The sequence below is a fragment of the Lissotriton helveticus genome, chromosome 1_1 (assembly GCF_964261635.1).
Source record: "Lissotriton helveticus chromosome 1_1, aLisHel1.1, whole genome shotgun sequence".
NCBI classification, from domain to species: domain Eukaryota; kingdom Metazoa; phylum Chordata; class Amphibia; order Caudata; family Salamandridae; genus Lissotriton; species Lissotriton helveticus.
In genome coordinates this window covers 1,354,569,720-1,354,591,592 of record NC_136057.1, presented here as the reverse complement: position 1 = coordinate 1,354,591,592, position 21,873 = coordinate 1,354,569,720, and the positions used below count along the sequence as shown (strand labels likewise).

Here is a 21,873-nt window from a genome sequence, read left to right as displayed (position 1 = left end):
TACAGCAACGGCATCCCGGCGACCACGACACAGACAACAAACGCATATTTGACCGACACCACCTTCCGACGCGTAGGGGTACTGCTGCCGAAAAACTTTCTGGATCCAGTTTGACGCCTTGGGGTAGTTCTAAATTAAGGAATCTATAACTAACTGTTTCTTTCAGATTGGGTATTTCTGCACCACATAGTATGGCCTTATAGGAATGTTAAACGAGCCAATCAGGTTTAAAGTCAATATCAACATGATTTCGGGGTCAGAGCACATCCAATGGGCAGTGGACCAATGTTAGAGTCATGATTACCAGCAGATAAGTCCCAAAAAAATAAAGAAAAATTGGGGGTGACCACCTGAAAAAAGCTCACTTTGCAACAAAAAGCCACGAGAAATTCTCACAGATTATTGCACCAGGACTCATGCCCTCAGCTGTTGTGCTTATAATGAGTTTCTTTGTTATTATGCCAGTTATTATGCAGTCAGTTATGGGGCTGAGCTGTGGGGCCACTGCCGATTGGATGCCCTAGCGATAGCGGAGACCAAACTTCTAAAATCTATTATTTCCATTCCACTGAGCACGCCATCTGTACCAGTGCTGTTGGACACGGGCTGTAAGAGCATCCAAGATCAGGCTCAGCTTCGCCCTCTCCTACTGTGGACGCGAATTTGGAGGGGTGAGGACTTAAAATCTTACGCCGATGGTTTGGGGGAAATAATGAGTTTGGGGGGTTGGGCCAAGATCAGATGGTTGAGTGAAACCAAGAAGCTCCTGGAGAAGATTGGTCTTGGGGATTGTTGGACTTCACGCACAGCCCCTCCTAAAGAAGTTGTTAAAGCGCTCTTTTGGAAATGGACGGCGGAGCGCTTAATCACAAACTCGAAGCACTGCAAGTCCACGGTCTCATTTTTACAAACTAAAGACATTGTGGCCTTTGAACCCTATTTGGACCTGATCACACTCCCATTTGACCGAGCCCTGTATTTTAAATTTAGAGTTGGATCCCTCCCGCTAGGAGCTGTGGTATCAAATTGGACATCAGTGGCCCGTGCCTCCCCGAATTGTGCTTGTTGCCCGAACAGGGTTGAGTCTATTGTGCATGTTCTATTTGAATGTCCGGATTATGCCAGGCCCCGGAGGTATTAGTTGAAACCCCTCTTCCAAATCTTGGGTACTCGTAGCCACCTAGTCGCCTTGCGCATTTTAATTACAGACACTTCCCCCCCCATTGTGTGCGGAATTGCTAAATTTTTAAAACAGTTTTGGCTTATTCGATGTAAGAGATTGTCAGTAGCGATTTAATTCTTTTTTTAGCTAAGTTATTTACGGGCGCTTTATGTCCTTTTATCCTTTTTAAATGAGTTCTTATACTGACTTCTTAAAGCTATGTCTTTTTGTATTTTGTAATGACGTTTTGTATATGTGCTTATAAGATATCTTGCATATCGAATAAAAGCTTATGACTGACTGACTTATAATGAGTTTCTTTGTTATTATGCCAGTTATTATGCAGTCAGTTATGGTGTCTGCTTGTGTGCCCTCTTATTGCACCTGTGAATGTCCCCTTGGTTATGCCTCAGTTACTGTGCCAGCACCTGTATTCCTGGCCCAGACAGTGAACCTTAAAACTTGGTTTTAAAGTTTTAACTTCTGGCTAAAAGATAGGAGACACTTTAAAATGGCAATTACTCAAATTCTTCTCTAGATAGGAAGGAAACAAATTAACTGTCACCATGAACTGGAAACCCTGTGGCAGCAACAACAAATGGTGGGCTTTTAAACATTTCACTGCATCTGCAGACCCTCACAGGATAAGGCTGAGTGACTCACCTGGGTTCCGTGAAGAGCTATAGAGACTGTCCCTGGAGGCACCCCTAGCTGAACAGTTGTATTCTACAAAGAACTGCTGCCCCAGCGGGTGGCAGAGCCAGCGCAGTGAATCAGGCACCGAAGAGCTGTCTGAGCTGGTGCACAAGCTTTGGGCTCGACTCAGAAAATAACCCTGTAAGAAAAAGAAGCACAAAGTTAGAGCACAAAGGAAACTAATGGTGAAGGGTCAAGTGAGAGCAAAATCTACATAATTGCATCATGAAGTCCAATCCCAGTGGTCCATTCCAACCCATATCAATAAACCACCTAACCCATGCTACCAATGGGGATGCACCGGACTCTGCTTACACATTTCCGTAGATATCAACAACACCCCTGTTACACTGACACTAGGGATCAATGCTGTCCTCTGTCACCAAGGACCCAAATTAAAAGGAGGTGGTAGGAGATCCTGGACTACACATTGGAGCACCTAACATCACCTGCTCAGACGGGCCACAATTGGAAGGGTGCGCTGGGTTGCAAATGCACTCACCGCCATGAAATGGAATCTGCCTTTGAAGAACTGTTTCAGGTCAATGGCTGCAGTGAGATGCACCTCAGCAAGCACGCTGGATGAGATCTTCTCAGCAGCACCCTCAGCTAGGTTGACTGCACACAGGGCTAGATTCAGCCCCAGGAACGGCGAGCTGGATGGAAGCTTCCCTGAATTCGAGAGGGGGATAGAGAGAGAGAGAGAGTGTGAGTGTGTGATTCCACAGCAAGAGACCAAGTAATCCACAATACACTAACCTCACAGCAGGTTTATCCAGTGTCAGCCATGTCCAACCTAGAGTCACAGTAGCAGAACATTAATAGACCTTTAGGAGAGCAGGTTAATTTGAGGGGGAAACCGCTCTCCTGTGAGCTCTGAAAGATGTTCAACGGTGAAAAACTGAAAGAATTTAATTATCTTTAGAAACTTATACTATGGTGCATACTCCTGCAAACTAAACACCTTTTCAATATCCTCAGTCGCCAGACTAAATGCAGAAAATCTTCACATCAGTGTCTCACAGTGAAGGTTGGTGGTGCCATGTTGCCTCTGTTGTGATTCAGGATCCTCTCCAGAACATAGGAGCATGAACACTCCAACAATTCAACATGAGCAGTGAACCTATATGGTAAAGTCATTTCCTGCAACATGTTAAGACCGCTTGCATTTTTCTTGTTCAAGAACAGTGCAGCAACAGATGACAATAGTCTGTCTTCCTTTGAACCTTCATTCAAGCAAGCACACCCTGCCATGGGTTATCAGAAGGGAAAGCAGAAATACTCCTCCAAAATGTGTGCCCTTCAGAAACGTTCAGCCGGAGGCTCATCCTCCAAAGATGCCTGTCCCTTGTTCTTAGAAATCATGAGTATTTGCTTTTTGGACAAGTTTTCTGCCACCGTTCAAAGGAGCAGCTCTAAATTCAACACTGCTGGAGCGGAGTGTGTCATTGTGCTACCCTCTAGTGGAGTCTGTAGATGGAAAAGTAGTGTGGTCAAGGGCCTGGGAAGCGGAGTCGAAGCAACAGCACGACTCCAAAACAGGATGAACAGTGCTAGGGCAGAAGTTGTAGAGGCAGGCAAGTTAGGGATCCCAGCTAAAGTTTGGGGGCAGGAGGCAAGTTTGAAAAAAATATAATGGCAAATGTGCAAAGATCAAAATTAGCTTGTCTGAAGGCCCAAGTCTAGGAGGCATTGGCAGACGGGGCAAAAAAGTTTGGACACCGTTTTTGAAGACCTGGAAACAGAGAAAAAAGCAGATTCCACAATCAGGGAACGGCGCTGACGATTCCCAGACTTCTCCCAAGAAGGGAGAATCTCTTCGTAGTAGAGGAGGACTACTTTTTCTTGTATTTCCTTGTTTCTTATAGCTGAAGGAATTTTCAAAAAGAAGGAGCGTATGAGGTTGCATTGTGGTGGGCTTTAGTCAAACATTGTGGCCTCCCATTTTTGAATTGCCTTTGGGTGCATCAGGGCACTTTTTGCAAGGGCTGAGGAGTTAATGTTCTAGATCCTGGCAGTACATGAACAAGTCTTGAAAGTCAGAGATGGACATCTGCTTACAAAGGTCTTGCAGGGATTAAACATGACTTCTATGGGAAAGATATTTCCAATTTTAAAAAAACACTGCTCATCGCTAAGATTGTGCTTTTGGGAGTAATGGATCAATAAGATGGTGCTAACTATACCAAGACTTTGGTGGGCATTTGCCTTGTGTTAGCCAAGCGTGATGTTGACAGGCACTGGAGGAGCAGCAGTCCACTCTCAATAGGGAAGGACGTAGGAGTATGGATTTATGTGCGCTGGCGGAGAAGAAAACAAGTTACTTACCTGTAACTACAGTTATCCAGTATTGGTATCTTTCATAGATTCACATGCCTGAATCATTCCCCGTCGCCTAGGCGGGAGTCCCACGGTAAATAAAAAAGCAGTGCCAAAGGTAGATAACAGTAGTAGGCCCAAAAGAAAAAGGCCTGAGGCCTAGATCTTAGTAGCCCATCTACATCATTATGCTAAAAGAACCAAACTTTGGTCCCAACCAATCAGCTATCAGCACCCTCTGGAAACACTCTCTGCAGAGCCAGTTCTCCTCAGATTTTCGTTAGCACAAGTGGGAAATAAGTATCCCAAAACAGAGAACGGACTCCGGGGAGGAGGGTGGGTGCATGTGAATCTATGAAAGATACAAATACTGGATAACTGTAGTTACAGGAAAGTAACTTGTTTTCTTATCCAGTATTGAGGTATCTTTCATAGATTTACATGCCTGAATCAGAGTAGCAAGCAGTATACAGGCGGTTGCAGATGGTGGGAGACTTGTGCAGATAAACTCACAGTTCCATCCAAAATGTATTAACAGTGGCATGAAATAGCGAAACTTCAAAGTTAAAACATGAGTTATAAGAAATAAAGAGACATGCATATTAATGTCAATACATGGATATGTAAGCCTATGCACATATATATATATATATATATATATACACATATATATATATAAATATATATATACACATATATAAATAATGAACAATGACGACCAAAGATAATACTTAAACAAGCATTGGCATAGCCAATAGGTCTTGCCGTTTTGGACCTTATAAGTGTTTAGCCATGCAACAGTTGATGTTGTTGCACCAAGAATTTTGTGCTGCATAACTAAATATTTATAAGTTCCCAAAAGTGAGACCTATTGGCTATACCAATGCTTGTTGATAATTGGCAACCTTATACAATTTATACAATTTGTTGTGGTTCAAGGTACTCCTAAGGGTAGTATATCGAAGGCATAGTTGGACCATGGTAAGACTGTCATTGTAATGCTTTCAATCCTACTCCATAGGGAGAGTTGCAATTTTTACTATTTCACTTGAATAGTTATTTCTGCAATGGTTTAAGGTTATTTGTAATCATCTCATGTATATTCCTGCTGGTTAAAATGCCTTGATAATTCAATTTCTTTGTAATCCACTTGACATGTAGTCTTCTATAGAGTGTGCAGTCCTATATTTAGACATGGACATTGAGTTGCACTTTGGCCAGTTTATTGTATATCATGAGAACCTTGAATTCTATAACCACTTGTGATAAATTTGAAATTGACATGCAGGGCTATAAGTGAGTTAGTAGGATGTTGTTGGCATAAGGCTTCAGTTTCATGGTTGACTGCGAAATGCATTTCCTTAAAAAAAACAATTGAATATTTGAATTGACAGACTTGAGATGCGTGTTGCGCCTTTAAGTACAAAACATTTGACAGTGTAGAGCAAATAGCGCTTTGAACAAGGATTAAAACAGTTAAAAATGTATGGAGGAGTCTTTCATCTTTGCCACTTTATTACGAAGGGGAGAAAGAAGAAAAGAAGCAGCAAGCAGGAAGGGGGTTCGGGCACGAACAGGCGCTCTCGGAAAGCATCTGACTTTTGAACTCTGTCTTTGCCTGCATTTGTATTTGCAATGCAATAGGTCTCGTATTTGCGAGATTTTGAGAGCTACTGGCATTCTAAATGACAATGCCTTTAATTTATGTGTTTTGACAACCTGCAAGCGGTGCATAAAACACGCCCTTTCTACTTGTAGTCCTTGTTGACTTAATAGCACCAAGAGATTTTGTTTTGGTAGTGTTTGTTAACGCTATACGAATGTTCATTTAAAAATAATTGCATTAATAATGATTATAATTATTAATATGAAGGAGGCTCTTCCTGTACTGAGACTAATGGAAGCTTGTCTGCTACGGTTTGTGCTGTATCCTGGTGTGTGAGAGAAACAAGCAGTGCTGCTGTCAGTGCTGGAATATTCGACGTGAGGGAAGCTTGCACAGCTGCTGCCTGTGTTGTAACTGTTCTCTATGCAGGGGATGGTGTTGGGGTGGGGGGGGGAGTGTGTGTGTGTGTGCGCGCGCGCACCCTGCTGCTGCCTGTGCTGCACCGGTTATGCAAGGGATGCTTGCACTGATGCTGCCTGTGCTATATCTGTGCATGTGTGTGTGTGTGTGTGTGTGTGTGTGTGTGTGTGTGTGTGAGTGTGAGAGAGAAGAAACAAGTAGAACTTCTGTCTGAGCTTTACATGTTTTGTGTGTGAGGGAAGCTTGCACTGCTGCTGCCTGTGCTGTACCTGTTCCATGTGTGAGGGAAGCTTGCACTGCTGCTGCTTGTGCTGTACCTGCTCCGTGTGTGAGAGAAGCTTGCACTGCTGCTGCCTGTGCTGTGCCTGCTCTGTGTGTGAGGGAAGCTTGCACTGCTGCTGCCTGTGTTGTACCTGTTCTATGTGTGTTGGAAGCTTGCACTGCTGCTGCCTGTGTTGTACCTGCTCTGTGTGTGAGGGAAGCTTGCACTGCTGCTGCCTGTGCTGTACCTGCTCCGTGTGTGAGGGAAGCTTGCACTGCTGCTGCCTGTGCTGTGCCTGCTCTGTGTGTGAGGGAAGCTTGCACTGCTGCTGCCTGTGCTCTACCTGCTCTGTGTGTGAGGGAAGTTTGCACTGCTGCCGCCTGTGCTGTACCTGCTCTGTGTGTGAGGGAAGCTTGCACTGCTGCTGCCTGTGCTGTACCTGCTCTGTGTGTGAGGGAAGCTTGCACTGCTCCTCCCTGTGCTGTACCTGCTCTGTGTGTGAGGGAAGCTTGCACTGCTGCTGCCGGTGCTGTACCTGTTCTGTGTGTGAGGGAAGCTTGCACTGCTGCTGCCTGTGCTGTACCTGTTCTATGTGTGAGAGAAGCTTGCACTGCTGCTGCCTGTGCTGTACCTGTTCTGTGTGTGAGGGAAGCTTGCACTGCTCCTCCCTGTGCTGTACCTGTTCCGTGTGTGAGGGAAGTTTGCACTGATGCTGCCTGTGCTGTACCTGTTCTGTGTGTGAGGGAAGCTTGCACTGCTGCTGCCTGTGCTGTACGTGTTCTATGTGTGATGGATGCTTGCACAGCTGCTGCCGGAGATGTATCTGCTCCGTGTGTGAGGGAAGCTTGCACTGCTGATGCCTGTGCTGTACCTGCTCTGTGTGTGAGGGAAGCTTGCACTGCTGCTGCCTGTGCTGTACCTATTCTATGTGTGAGGGAAGCTTGCACTGCTGCTGCCTGTGTTGTACCTGTACTATGTGTGTTGGAAGCTTGCACTGCTGCTGCCTGTGTTGTACCTGCTCTGTGTGTGAGGGAAGCTTGCACTGCTGCTGCCTGTGCTGTACCTGTTCCGTGTGTGAGGGAAGCTTGCACTGATGCTGCCTGTGCTGTACCTGTTCTATGAGCGAGGGAAGCTTGCACTGCTCCTGCCTGTGCTGTACCTGTTCCGTGTGTGAGGGAAGCTTGCACTGCTCCTGCCTGTGCTGTACCTGCTCCGTGTGTGAGAGAAGCTTGCACTGCTGCTGCCTGTGCTGTGCCTGCTCTGTGTGTGAGGGAAGCTTGCACTGCTGCTGCCTGTGCTGTGCCTGCTCTGTGTGTGAGGGAAGCTTGCACTGCTGATGCCTGTGCTGTACCTGCTGTGTGTGTGAGGGAAGCTTGCACTGCTGCTGCCTGTGCTGTACGTGTTCTATGTGTGATGGAAGCTTACACTGCTGCTGCCTGAGATGTATCTGCTTCGTGTGTGAGGGAAGCTTGCACTGCTGATGCCTGTGCTGTACCTGCTCTGTGTGTGAGGGAAGCTTGCACTGCTGCTGCCTGTGCTGTACGTGTTCTATGTGTGAGAGAAGCTTGCACTGCTGCTGCCTGTGCTGTGCCTGCTCTGTGTGTGAGGGAAGCTTGCACTGCTGCTGCCTGTGCTGTGCCTGCTCTGTGTGTGAGGGAAGCTTGCACTGCTGCTGCCTGTGCTGTACCTGCTCTGTGTGTGAGGGACGCTTGCATTGCTGCTGCCTGTGCTGTACCTGCTCCGTGTGTATCCGTGAATTCTAAAATAAATGCCAACAGCTAGGTGCGTTTTGTTAGAAAAGCCCAAAATATATATATATTCCTAATACAGACAACTAGAAAATCGAGAGAAACGTTGTGTGTGTAAACTAAACATGCCATCAGCTCACAAAGCCAACAAGAGCGGCCGGGAAACACAAGTACGGCCGGCCACATAATTAGGGGAGGAGAAGCCGCACAGCACACGCTGGGAGAAGCCCTTTGATGTGCTGTGCGGCCGCGATGCGTGCTCTGTGCTGGGGGAGGGCCATTAGCCTGAACAGATGGCCATGAAAGTGTATGGGCCAAAAGCGCGTGCCTGTACGTGCACTCGAAGAAAACGCCACGAAAAAAAGCGGTGGTTTCACGATCATTTCGAGCACTTGAATTCTCGCCATTTCCCATTCCTTCGGAATGGTAAAGGCGAGCCCTAAAAACCAAAGGGTACCTGAAACTGTTGACAAAGAAAAAGGTGGCGTAGGACAGCCTGTGGAACAGCCAAATCCTCTTGACATGTAGATTGAAGGCAGTAATGTCTCGCAAAAGTGTGGACATTTTTCCATGTCGCAGCACCATGTCGCAGTTTCAAGTCCGCGGGCAGGGAGGGGGGTTGGGGGAGGGGGGGGCAGGGAGGGGGGAGGGGGGAGGGTATGGGCGGGATGTGGATAGTTGGGAAGTTTGTTGTTATGATTCTGGTATTGTTTTTGTTTACACGCTGCAGAGTTTTTTTTGGACATGGAGCTTCCTACACAGCAATACGTGCCCTCGCAAGGCATTCCATACTTATCATTAGGGCATACCTGGTCTCCTTTGGACTCCACCCTCGACCGGTTCAGGTCCGCTATCGACTCTGGGAAACACTCTGAGACTCAAGGGCCTGTACTCCGTAAATATCTTCCATTCTTTAAGCCGCCATGACACCCCCCCAGACTAAGTCTCTCTCCCTCATGACATGGAATGTCAATGGCCTAGGCAGTAGAGTAAAAAGGGGGATAGTCATGCAATATCTCAAACGTCACGCTCCGGACCTGGTTCTCCTCCAGGAAACACACTTGATGGGTAACATGTCAAGCACTGCACCGGGGGGGTTACAAATTGCTCGTACACGCAGGATTTACCTCCGGTTCCAGAGGAACCGGTATCCTTGTTCGTAAAAATGTTGCACTAACGTGTACAAAGACATGGGCTGACCCACTTGGTCGCTTTGCTGTGAAAGAGGCTATCTGGGAGGGAAAACCGTTAAATGTTATCTCAGTTTACATTCCTCCAACCTTGGGAATAGACGCATTGCAGACCCTGCAGCGACTCATACTAGATCTCCCACAAGGACCCCTGCTTATTGGGGGTGACTTCAATATGACAATGAATGATGCCCTCGATCGACACCCCCAGCGTACGTCACATAGGCAAGGCTCTGATCTCCTAGATTTTACACAGGCGATGGGACTCGAAGATATATGGCGTTCGTTTCACCCGACTACTTCTTACTTCACACACTACTCTAATGCCCATAATAGTAGCTCTCGTATAGATTATCTTTTCTCCCCCACAACTGATATAGAGCTTTTCCGCCACCCTAAGGGGCTCCCCAGGGGAATCTTAGACCACTCCCCACTTCTTGTAGAATTTACATACCATCTCCAGAGATCCCGCGGTCCCATAATAATAACCCCTTGGCTTCTAAAAATCCCCGACATAAAAGACTGCCTGTTAGAACACACAGAATATTACTTCGCTGAAAATGTCGGGTCCGTGAAGTCGGCTATAACCGTCTGGGAAGCCTATAAGGCTGTACTCAAAGGGAAGGCGTTAGCTCTCAAAACTGGCTATATACACACACAAAGTGAGCACCTAATCCAGGCCGAAGTAGACCTAGTCCACTTGGAGTTGACCCACAACGCGAACACCTCAGAAGAGACAGCAAGCAGTCTCCGAACGAAACAACTAGAATACAAAGCACTAGCCTTGGAGAAAGCACAGGCCAAACTTTTAAAGACTCGCCACCGAGTGTATGAATTGGGTAATAGAGCAGGTAAAATGCTGGCATGGCTCGAAAAACGCGAGCAAGGCTCCAGATGGATCCCGGAATTGTCCGGACCAGGCAATTCTCCTGTCACAGACCCCGGGGAGATAGCGGAGGTCTTTGCTGCCCATCTAGAGGGAGTATACACAGCCAGGGCGCACTATAATGCCGAGGAGTCTAGACTACTCTTAAATGAAATGCGCTTACCCACTCTTTCGGAGACGGACGCGAAGGAATTAGAGGCAGACCTCACAACGGAGGAGATTGGCAATGCATTGTTTGCCATAAAGTCAGGTAAAGCTATGGGCCCCAACGGTGTCCCTATTGAATTTCTGAAAGGCATGGCAGGTGAGATTATCCCACACCTGAAGGCAATGTTCGAGGAGAGCCGTGATGCCGGATGCCTGCCGCTAGACCAACGGTTGGCATCAATAGTTGTAATTCACAAACCTAATAAACCAGCTACTAATTGCGGCTCTTACAGGCCGATTTCCCTCATTAACTCTGAGGTGAAAATTCTGGCGAAACTCCTCGCCACCAGACTCATGACAGTCCTCCCCTCTTTAATTCACGAAGATCAGTCGGGATTCCTCCCAGGCCGTAACACGGCGCTTAATCCCCGTAGGGTTCACAAGGTTATGAGTAGAATACCATATCTCCAAGAAGACGCAGCTATCCTTTCCCTCGACGCCACGCTCGCCTTAGACTCCATAGAATGGTCTTACCTTTGAGATCTTAATCCATTATGGCTTTGGTCCAAAATGTATTCAATGGGTCCGATTGCTCTATACTGATCTCTGGGGTCAAGTTTATGTCAACGGTCACACATCCATACGATTTCCTCCACACAGGGGAACTAGGCAGGGATGTCCCCTATCCCCATTATTGTTCGCGCTCACCCTAGAGCCTTTGGCCCATTGGGTTAGAACTGATAACTCTATCCGAGGCCTCCGGTGGAATGACGATACAATTGACAAGATCTCACTATACGCAGACGACATTCTCGTCTACATCTCTTCTCCCAAATCCTCTATTAATAGTCTACTGCACATCATCACCAATTTTGGCAAATACTCTGGCTTATCCATCAATTGGTCCAAATCAGTGAAGTACAGGCTACATGGCCCACCCCCTCCTCTCCCGAGGGGATATTCGATTGATGTGGCCCAGGATGGATTCAAGTACCTCGGCATCTTTGTCGCCCCAGACCCCAAAGTCTTCTATGACCGTAACCTAAAGGGCCCGCTACAAAGACTCCATAACGACATATCGCATTGGAGATCGCTGCCTCTGTCTCTCCCAGGCAGAGCAGCCCTTTTTAAAATGCTTGCACTTCCTCGCTTTTTGTACGCCTTGCAGAATTGCCCATTTCCCATTGCCAACTCCTATTTTAATGCACTCGAGGGAGACCTCCGCCTCCTCCTATGGGACGGCGGCTCTCCCCGCATTGCTCTTCTTTCGCTTACGCAGGGGTTGTACAATGGTGGTATTGCCTTGCCAAATATTCGACTTTATTATTGGGCATCTCAATTGATTGCCACCAACTCTTGGCTATATGGTCCACCAACAAACCCTGCTTTCCACCTTGAACGATATCAGATGGGCCGTGAGGGCTACCTTGGTGCCTTATATGGTAAGCCTTCCCGCACTCGCTATATAGGCCCGATGTCACAAACGCTAGCAATCTGGCACCGAGCGAATAAGCGCCTCGGCTGGTCTGACACTCTCACGTTATCCACTCCGCTCTGGGCCTCACATACACTAGGCTCCCTCTGTCATTATCAGGGCTTTGACAAATGGGACATGATCGTCATCTCTACCCTGGGAGACATGATCCATAAGGGCAAACTACTGACATTCGTAGAGCTCCAGCAGAAATATGATTTAGCCCACTCTGAGGCCTTCCGCTACCTCTAAATCAAACATGCCATACTCACTAATGTCCCTGATCTCTCTTCTCTCCCACAATCCTCGCCTCTTGAGGATAGACTATTATCAGAACCCCTTCAGGACAAGGCGATATCCTATACCTACCGCAAGCTAAGCAATAACATGCATAACACCTTCCAACTCCTGAGAGACAAATGGCAGGGAGACATTGGGGCCATGAAGGATGCTGAATGGCAGGCGGCACTGATGTCCCCGCGTGAGTCGGCTATTCAGGCTTATACAATTAAAGATATTACACAGAACATACATTTCTGCTCCCCTCCTAGCCAAAATTGGTAGGCGCGCAACCGATCTCTGTCTCCGTAACTGTGGGCTTGTCGGCACTTTCTACCACACTATCTGGGACTGCCCGATGATCCAAAACCTGTTGGAGCGAGCGACCCGTAAAATGTCTGATGCACTAGGAAAACCTGTCCCTCTGTCTCCCAAAAGCGGACTCCTTAATGTGTGGGACCCCACAGATCTCACTGTGCTGGAACGACAATGGGCGGCTCTGGGCTGTCTCTTATTAAAGCGTGAAATAGCAATGCAATGGGGCTCGCCAAATAACCCGCTCTTGATCAGATGGGTCGCTGCAATGGATACATGTATGTTGTCTGAAAAAACTGTATACAAGGTCAGGGGGTGTCCTGGAACTTGGGATAAGAAATGGGGTCACTGGAATGTCTATAGAGGCGAACTTTGTAGTTCCCCTACAACTGATATGACGATGACCAGGATTGGTCCTCCCTGCACTCGCACTTTTTTTTTTTTGCAGAGTTTTATATAGCGCGAACTAGACCCGAACCGAATCAGGTATCAGAGCGCTTTACATATTTTCCAGTTACGTTACATTTTTACGTTCCAGTTACTTTCATTTTTTTAGGCACGGGGAGATTAAGTGATTTGCCCAGAATCACAGGAGGTTTTGGCGTCGTTACCGAGACTCGAACCCAGATCCCCAGGTCCGAGGTCGAGCGCCCTAGCCGTTAGGCCAACTCCGCATTACAGCGGTGCACTTGTAATGCACCGCTGTAATGTATGCCTTCTATGTCAATTTTTGTACTTACTGACTGCAAACTGATCACTTACTCTGCTTTTGTTCAATAAAATATATTTATTTTTTTTAAAAGAAGATCGGGCAATACCTCACCCCAATACCGGACGCACAGCGTTAATTAAAGCATAACTCTGATGCCATAAGTTCATACTGTTTCATCATTATTTATTTCAGGTTTATCCAAATGTGAGAAGTTGGCCTGGTATATGATGTCCACAGTTCTGTGGGCACCTTGTATCAGTCCAAACAATCCCTTATGGTGGTGGTTGTAAGTCAACCTTAAAGACAAGCTATCCTAGTCGTAGCATGGACTAAGCAGCCTAAAGGCTTAACTCAAGAGGACATGTGAAGCCAGCTGTTTTACCATATACAATCCTGTAATATCAAATGAAAGGACACCACACAAGTTATATATTATCAAAATATATGTATTTATTCTTAGAATAATCCCCACTACTCTTTATGAGCAATGAAGCACAAGCGTTTAAATAAAAGCACAGTATAACAGACAAGTTGCACGTTTTGGATGAGGCCGGTGGCCAATCAAACCATATATCAATAAAGTGGTATAACAATCACTAATCGATGGGGGGTAAGGCCTAGGGCCTTGTGAATCGCTTGGACTACACTGGACTAACTGCAGTTAGGACGGGAGTAGCCCGCGGGATTCGGGTGCAGTGCGGGAAGCACGGCTTGCACCAATGTAAAGTCAATGGCGCATAAAAGTTACAAAGTTATTACAAAAGGAGTCTTCCGACTGGACTAGGACTACCAAACTTTAGACTTAGGCACTAGAGGTGTGTACCAGTGTAGGAACACCGGCACTAGTAAGTTACCTCACCCACAGGAAGCGGGTGCATAGGTGCCAATGTGTGTCGGGTTTCGTCACGCAGTTCGATGGTGCCTGAGGATGAAGATGCTGCAGGCGTCCAGAAGAGAAGTGTCCGGTGCGATCCAAGGGTGGATCGAAGTTGATGGGTACCTGAAAGCAGAGGGGACAGAGTCTGGGTCACTAGCCAGTGACCAGCAAGGAACCAGGCGATGTCGGGCGAAATCAGGTAGATGTCGGGTGCCTTGTCTCCGCTGCCACGTGGACTCTGGGGCACCGAGGATGTCCTGGAGTGGATCACGAGCTGTCCCACGAAGGCTCTCGCTGTCGGCTTCCGGATCGGAGTCAACAAACCTTGGCAAGGGCAACCAACGCAGGATTCGAAGAAGGCTCAATACTGGGACCAGCAAGGTCAGAGCGGGTGCTCCTTTTCAGGGGAGCGAGTGCCAGTCTGGAGCAACCAGACCAGCTGTGAAAGTTCTTAGGTTCGTCGGTTCTGAGGCCACTAGCCAACGGGCAAGCGACCGGGCCAACGCGTCGAGCAGAAAGATGCAAAAGGGCCCCACGCAGCACTCGTCGAGTGTGGAGGGGTGAGCTTCGGTGCACAAGCTGCTCGGGGCTGGAGCTTCTCAAACTCCAATGCACAGCTTCGAGGGAGCCTCGGGTGCTGCACGGTCAGCGCTTCGTTGTTCCTCCAAGATGGCCGCTCCCACGCTTCAGGTCGCCTCCACGGGTCTCAGCTTTGCAGGGACTGTGGATCGGGCTGTTAGAAGGCAGGCTCGCTGGGTCTTGTCGATCTCTGTCGCTCGAGTTTCGGCGGGAACTGCAACAAAGCAAACGTCGAGGTGCTGGATGGTGTCTGTTTGCACAGGGTGGTCACTCCTTGACCACAAGGGAGATTCTTCAGTCGAAGACGCAGCTATCCTTTCCCTCGACGCCACGCTTGCCTTAGACTCCATAGAATGGTCTTACCTTTTCGAGATCTTAATCCATTATGGCTTCGGTCCAAAATGTATTAAATGGGTCCGATTGCTCTATACTGATCTCTGGGGTCAAGTTTATGTCAACGGTCACACATCCAGACGATTTCCTCCACACAGGGGAACTAGGCAGGGATGTCCCCTATCCCCTTAGCTCACTGCACCATCCCAGTTCAGAACCTGGCTATATGCAAATTAGTCTGTCCCTGGCCCAGTGCATCATGGGAACAGGGCAGACCAAACTACCAAGCCAATTCTTCACTGGAAAGGAAACAAGCTTCCGGGGACCGGTTTCTGGCATTACAGCCGTCTTCGGCCCGGCTTGCTTGAATCCTGATGGTGCAGTGAGCAAGGGACTCATGTCTGAGCATACCCTTCCACACTTGTGGTGGCCAAAATATTTCAAAAAGGGGGTGGTGATGGACAGAGTATCTGAGTTAATCAGAACACTCCTACCCAGTCAAGAGATCAGGGCTTGATCCATCACCGTTTTTTAGCTCACTGCACCATCCCAGTTCAGAACCTGGCTATATGCAAATTAGTCTGTCCCTGGCCCAGTGCATCATGGGAACAGGGCAGACCAAACTACCAAGCCAATTCTTCACTGGAAAGGAACGGTGTTGGATCTAGCCCTGATCTCTTGACTGGGTGAGAGTATTCTGCTTAATTCAGAAACTCTGTCCATCATCACCCCTTGTTGTTAAATATTTTGTCCACCCTAAGCGTGGAAGGGTATACTCAGATGTGAGTCCCTTGCTCATTGCACCATCAGGATTCAAGCAAGCCGGGCCGACGACGGCTGAAATGCCAGAAACCGGTCCCCGGAAGCTTGTTTCCTTCCCAGTGTAAGAATTGGCTTGGTAGTTTGGTTTGCCCTGTTCCCATCATGCACTGAGACAGGAACAGACTAATTTGCATATGGCCAGGTTCTGAACTGGGATGGTGCAGTGAGCTAAAAAACGGTGTTGGATCTAGCCCTGATCTCTTGACTGGGTGAGAGTATTCTGCTTAATTCAGAAACTCTGTCCATCACCACCCATTGTTGTTAAATATTATGTCCACCCTAAGCGTGGAAGGGTATACTCAGATGTGAGTCCCTTGCTCATTGCACCATCAGGATTCAAGCAAGCCGGGCCGACGACGGCTGAAATGCCAGAAACCGGTCCCCGGAAGCTTGTTTACTTCCCAGTGTAAGAATTGGCTTGGTAGTTTGGTTTGCCCTGTTCCCATCATGCACTGGGACAGGAACAGACTAATTTGCATATAGCCAGGTTCTGAACTGGGATGGTGCAGTGAGCTAAAAAACGGTGTTGGATCTAGCCCTGATCTCTTGACTGGGTGAGAGTATTCTGCTTAATTCAGAAACTCTGTCCATCACCACCCCTTGTTGTTAAAAAAAAAAAAAGTTTCGGTCAGCAGCAGGAGGTCAGACATGTGTCTGTGGCAGCAGCGTCCATTTTGTGATGCTGGGGCTCTGGTTAGGATTAACCGCGTTTTCAGTAAAGTAACATGTCTTCTCCCTCTAGAAGGGTGGAATGCTACCCCCGTCGCCAGAACTGGCGAGGGGGTAGTATTCCAAAGTGTATGACACCAAACACGACATGTTTTGATAAAGCCAAACCAAAGTTAGCATTAACCGCGAGGATTATAATGCACTTAAGAGTATATGGTATGGCAGTATCACTGGAACAGCGGTAAGGAAATGGTTACGAACACTGCAGACAGGCTCAGCTCATGCTAAAGCACCATCTCACATAAAACCAAGCACTCTGCCTGCAGGATTGTAAAGGCCTGCCATAGGAGTGACTGATAGGTATATATGTGTCCAGATATAGGTTTAGATATAGGTATACTATATCTAAGCAAGGGGTGATTACACCACCTTGCCCCAGCTGTGTGAACAGCTAGTTGTGTCGATTTAAGTACCAGCCAGGGGTGGCAAAAGATATGCTGCAGCCCCTGGTAGGCCTTGGATGCACCTATGCCCTGGGCACCTATAGTGCACTGTACAGGGTCTGATAAGGTGTCCAGTACCAAATTGGTGATGTACCTATAGTACATGGAGTCCATTTAAAGAGAGAGCAGATAGCCTGGGGCCCTGAATAGCAGGGTCCCAGGCCAACTAAGTCGAAAACCAGCTAAACACAAGGCAAAAAATCTGGGGTAACCATAGTCAGGTATCCACCTTCCTACACCAAAGTTTCCACATTTTCCATCGTTTGTTCTCTTGTCACATGAGAGTCGTCTTACTTTCTTCACTATATCCTAAAAGCTGCAGACATGCCAATCCAGGCCTTCTACTGTAGCACGGAGTTTACGTAAGTAATCCTCATAAGTTTCCTGGTAACCCAATGCATTTCGGGCCTATTCCTGGCCCTTCGTCAGGGGTGCTCTACAATTTAAAAACATGATTGTGAAACCGTGTATTTAAACCAATTCAACATGTTAATAACTGCACAAAGCTTTTGCTACCTCTGCCTTGCATCTTTTCACCATAATATATGTCTTCCCGCTAACCATAGCCAAAAGGCTACCACAAAGTCGATGCACAAGTCCACCTCTCTCAATGAGAAATGATGTAAACTCCATGCTACAGTATAAGGCCTGGATTGGCATGTCTGCAGCTTTTAGGATATAGCGAAAAACTTAAGACGCCTCTCATGTGACAAGAGGACAATCAATGGAAAATGTGGAAACTTTGGATGAAACTGAAATTAAATAATGATGAAACAGTATGAACTTATGGGTTTAGAAAGAAACAAGGGAACCCAATAGGTAATTATCAGTGGTCCTTAAAAAAACTTTATAGAGCATTCAGATAAAATATAGCCCACAATAAGTACTATATTCAATAGTGTCCAGCCGGACACAGAATTTAATCAATGGAGTATATAAAGGAGTTTCAGACAGCAATCAGACTGCTTGCGCCATTGTGACAGCAAACATCGGCCACTCTCGCCGGTAGTAAGGCATCGTCCCCCAGCTGCTCTGCCAGTGTGTCTGTGATGTGATTAGAATGCTGATGTGTGCCTGGTTGAGTGACTGTCAGTTGAATTGCGTGGACTGAGCATCAAAAATGCTGCTCCCGGTGGGGTTTCCTTACTACCATCTTTACCTGTCACCTGAGACTACTATCTTAAGAATAAACCTTATCCTGTTATCACGTTACTACTGGCTATACCCTGCATCTTCATTTACTACCAAAACACTATGAGTCCATTGCACTTCCACCAGCTGTGAAGGCATTGAAGATGAACAGAGCTCCGGCTCAAGCCATCCGAACATAATAGCAGAAAAACAACAGAGCAGTTGAACATGCCCATTCTCTCGAAGAGGAGGAGACTTGATGTCAAGTCAGCAATAAATGAGTTCTATGGGGAAAAAGCAAGTTGTAGAGTCTGAGCCCAACACTAGATGGTACTGTCCAAAATGAAATGGAGGAAGTACATGGAGACCTTACAATTACCTAAGATTGAACAGATAAAGTTCATGGCAGATCTACAAATCACTGCAATTAGCTACAGAGGTAGTTCAACGCAGCTATATAATCACTGTGAGAGGAAGTGTAGGGAGTGTATAGTAGACATGCAATATTCTGTGTAACATAAATAAGGGAATTCGAGGTAGATAGGTCACCTGATAGATACAGCTGATGAAGCTTATGATAAACTAGTGCAGCGTCCCTGGCACTTGTCTTCGCCTCATCCTGGAGTTCGGCTTTCTCGCGATGCCCTGGGGTGCGTCGCAGCAGCCATCGTACAATCCCCAGCCTCTGCAGGCTGTAGCGGATCACATTCCAGCAAAGACTGCAGCCCAGGTCAAAGCCGGAGGTGGGCAAGGTACGTCCAAGGACAGACAGACAGGTCTGTAAGTTCATGGTGGCTGCAGCAAAATCCTCCTGTGTCAAAGAAAAGATAAAGACAGAGAACAGTTACTTCTGAAGATTTCAACTGCAAATCTCTAAAGTCAGCAATGTATCTCATCTCAATAAATATTTTCTGAAATATTCCGCTCTGAAAAGCAGCTTCAGTCATTGTTATCACAAATTTGATTAATCAAAAGCAAGACGGATGTATAATGGGACTGCCTTACCCTGGCTAGGTCGAGGTCTGCCTGCTTACGATGCCGCCAGAACTTGACAGAAGACTGGGAGTGGAGCCGGGTGACTGGTTCGCCGTGGATAAGAAGCTTGATGAAAACGCTCAGGACAATGACCCCGTTCACTAACCACAGGACTAGGGTTGGGATCATCCAGTCCAGCCAGCCACCAGCAATACCTGGAAAATAACGTAGGCTTAAATTTAGTCCACACTACATTACATTTTATGTCAAAGAATACAAAAACCCAACATTCAGTGAAACTCCTTGCTGCAAAGAGCATCTGCGCATCAGCAGGCATCACATCCCACAGCCTGCAGAACTAGGATCCCCAATGTACCTGAGACCTCAAACCCCAGCATAGTCCTTCCCGAGCTGTGAAGCACTGCCCGCTCCGACTGCTGCGTCTCTCCACCCTGCAGGAGTGAAGTCAGTGGGTTGAAAGAAAGACAGAGGAATGTCAGGGCGCAAAGAAGCATCCGTGACCGGTCCAGCATGCCAAGTGCAGAGGACTCGTCTGGCTCATCCTTCATCTGGAGAAATAACAAGAAGTGGACCGTAAACTGAGGTAAACAGTAAAAGAAGCCATCATCAGAAAGTCCACCTTGGTTTACTGCCTGGCTGTCCAGGGACAATTCAGCCAATTATTCTGAATATATAGTATATATGGATGGCCCCGCATTCTCTTCTCCACAATTGCTTCATTCTTCCACCAACTGAATCCCATACTGATTGAGTTGCTCATTTGCACCCTGTACTTTATACAACGTTTCTGTACTGTATGTAATTTAGGTCTCGGTCATCTGGATGACATCAGGTATGCTTTTTTAAACTTTTTTAATTTTTTTAAAATGTGTTAATAAAATGTACCGCTGTATGATATGTTCACTTTTATGGCATTAAGTTGTCGAATAAAGCATTCTTGACTGACTGACTGAATCCCATACTGCTATTACGTAATACCTAGGTAAACTCACAAGGTTCCACCCAACTAAAATTCTCACCCTAACATCGAATATAAATGCAGTGTCTAAATTTGCAAATCTCTACTTACAGTCACTAAGGAAAATAAAAAGCTTTCCATCCCCAAATCAATTAAGAGCAGCAGCTTTCAATCGAAGATCTCTTGACTTGACCGTTATAATGTCATCCTAACATGAATTCTGCTCTCCTCACTTGCACTGAGAAGTGTGGCTCACTGGTTAGAGGAGGCAGACCCTAATGCAGAGGTCAGACCCGGGACCAGGGTTCAATTCCCGACGCGGCAGGGTCTTGAGCCCAAAATGTCCACGGACTCGATAATTCTCGTCTCGGTGCCTACTCGAATCATGGGTTCACACTCTGCAGCTCTGGGCAATAGCTTACTTAATCTCTACTACGCCCCCCCCGCGGCGGGATGCCTGGTCTTCACCTTGGGTATGCCCAGTAGGGGTAATCTCGCAGGGAAAGCCAGGACGGGTTCCCAAAGCAAGCGCTAAGAGACCTGTCGGTGATTTGGCGCTATATAAATCGAAATTAACATAATTAGGTTATCTTTCATTCCACAGCTAAATGCATTTCAGAGAAGTAAACAACTCAACAACCCTACAAGACTTTCACCAGTTACCCTTTTAGGCTAGGACCAAATTCAAAGTTGGCTGCTTGGTTAGTGAAGAGAACAAACCTCAATATCTGGCCAACTTATTGACGCTATCCGGTGGCAAATTATGAGTTACACAATGCAAGGATGATATAATTACTGGCAGTGGAATCACAGACTCCAGACTGTAATTTCTTCCCTGTGCCATGCAATTACAAGATAACGGAATGGGGAATAATTTTGCATACCCAGCATCACGGAGTCCTTTTCTGCATGCGGATTTTCTATTCCAGAGACAATTCTGCTTCCACTTACCACCTACTCTCAGCAGGCAGTACTTGGAGTGAGGAGGTAAAATGGGATAAGTATGATTTAGAAGGAGCCACAAGGCATGGCAAGCTGCCATGGCATAAAAGAGGGTCTGACGTGGGGGCTGGACAGCACTTGTGGCTGCTGTCCATGCCCAATTTGCATTCAATTTTACTAGCCAGCTTTTCCTGTTAGTAAAATCAGGCCTGGTGCTCTTACTCCCTGTAACCCTGGGCATAGGAGGATATTTGACCAGGCACAGCTCTATACCACTAGGGGTTACTACAACGACAGTGTTGTAATCGGGCCCCCAGAATTAAAAGACTCAACACCCCTTTCTAATAGCTCATGATCTACCATCCCTACTAGATATGTCTCCAAACTTTAACCAATTTAATTAAACATGCTTTTTCTTATGTATAGTGAGCTAATGGTGTAGCTTTGCTACACATAAAACAAATAAAATAAGGAAGTGAAACTGCTTGAGAAACAACACTTGCCAAACACTTGCTCCTTTTGATACCGCGTATGCTTTTCTCACCTCCTCCATCTGTCCCCCAATTGCCAGGGCACAACACAAACCAGTTTATCACAAGGTGCCATGGGAGAGTTCTACTTGGCTATAGACAAAAAAGTGTGACCAGACGTATCATGAAACTGAATTTCACTATTCAAATAACAGCACAGCAGATTTAACACAGAGTATGTGAAAAACATACTTCTGCGTTATAGAGGAATAGCCTAACATCCTGGTGGTGAAATTAAATGCTTTGGGAAGTTCACCATGTTGAGACCATTTAAGAAACAGCTGCTAAAGCCTCTGTGGGTATGCCTGTAGATGTAT

At 46.8% G+C, this 21,873-nt stretch overlaps 1 protein-coding gene across 1 annotated transcript in view; it reads right to left on the bottom strand.

Annotated features, from left to right (window-relative positions):
• SREBF2 (sterol regulatory element binding transcription factor 2) overlaps positions 1-21,873 on the bottom strand; it is a 251,077-nt gene that overhangs the window by 168,540 nt on the left and 60,664 nt on the right. The window contains exons 8-12 of the mRNA XM_078683331.1: positions 19,482-19,674; positions 19,136-19,320; positions 18,680-18,941; positions 2,361-2,530; positions 1,826-1,997 (exon numbers count right to left, since the gene is read on the bottom strand). Of these exons, the coding sequence (XP_078539457.1) occupies positions 1,826-1,997; positions 2,361-2,530; positions 18,680-18,941; positions 19,136-19,320; positions 19,482-19,674 (982 nt within the window). The remainder of the gene's footprint in view (positions 1-1,825; positions 1,998-2,360; positions 2,531-18,679; positions 18,942-19,135; positions 19,321-19,481; positions 19,675-21,873) is intronic.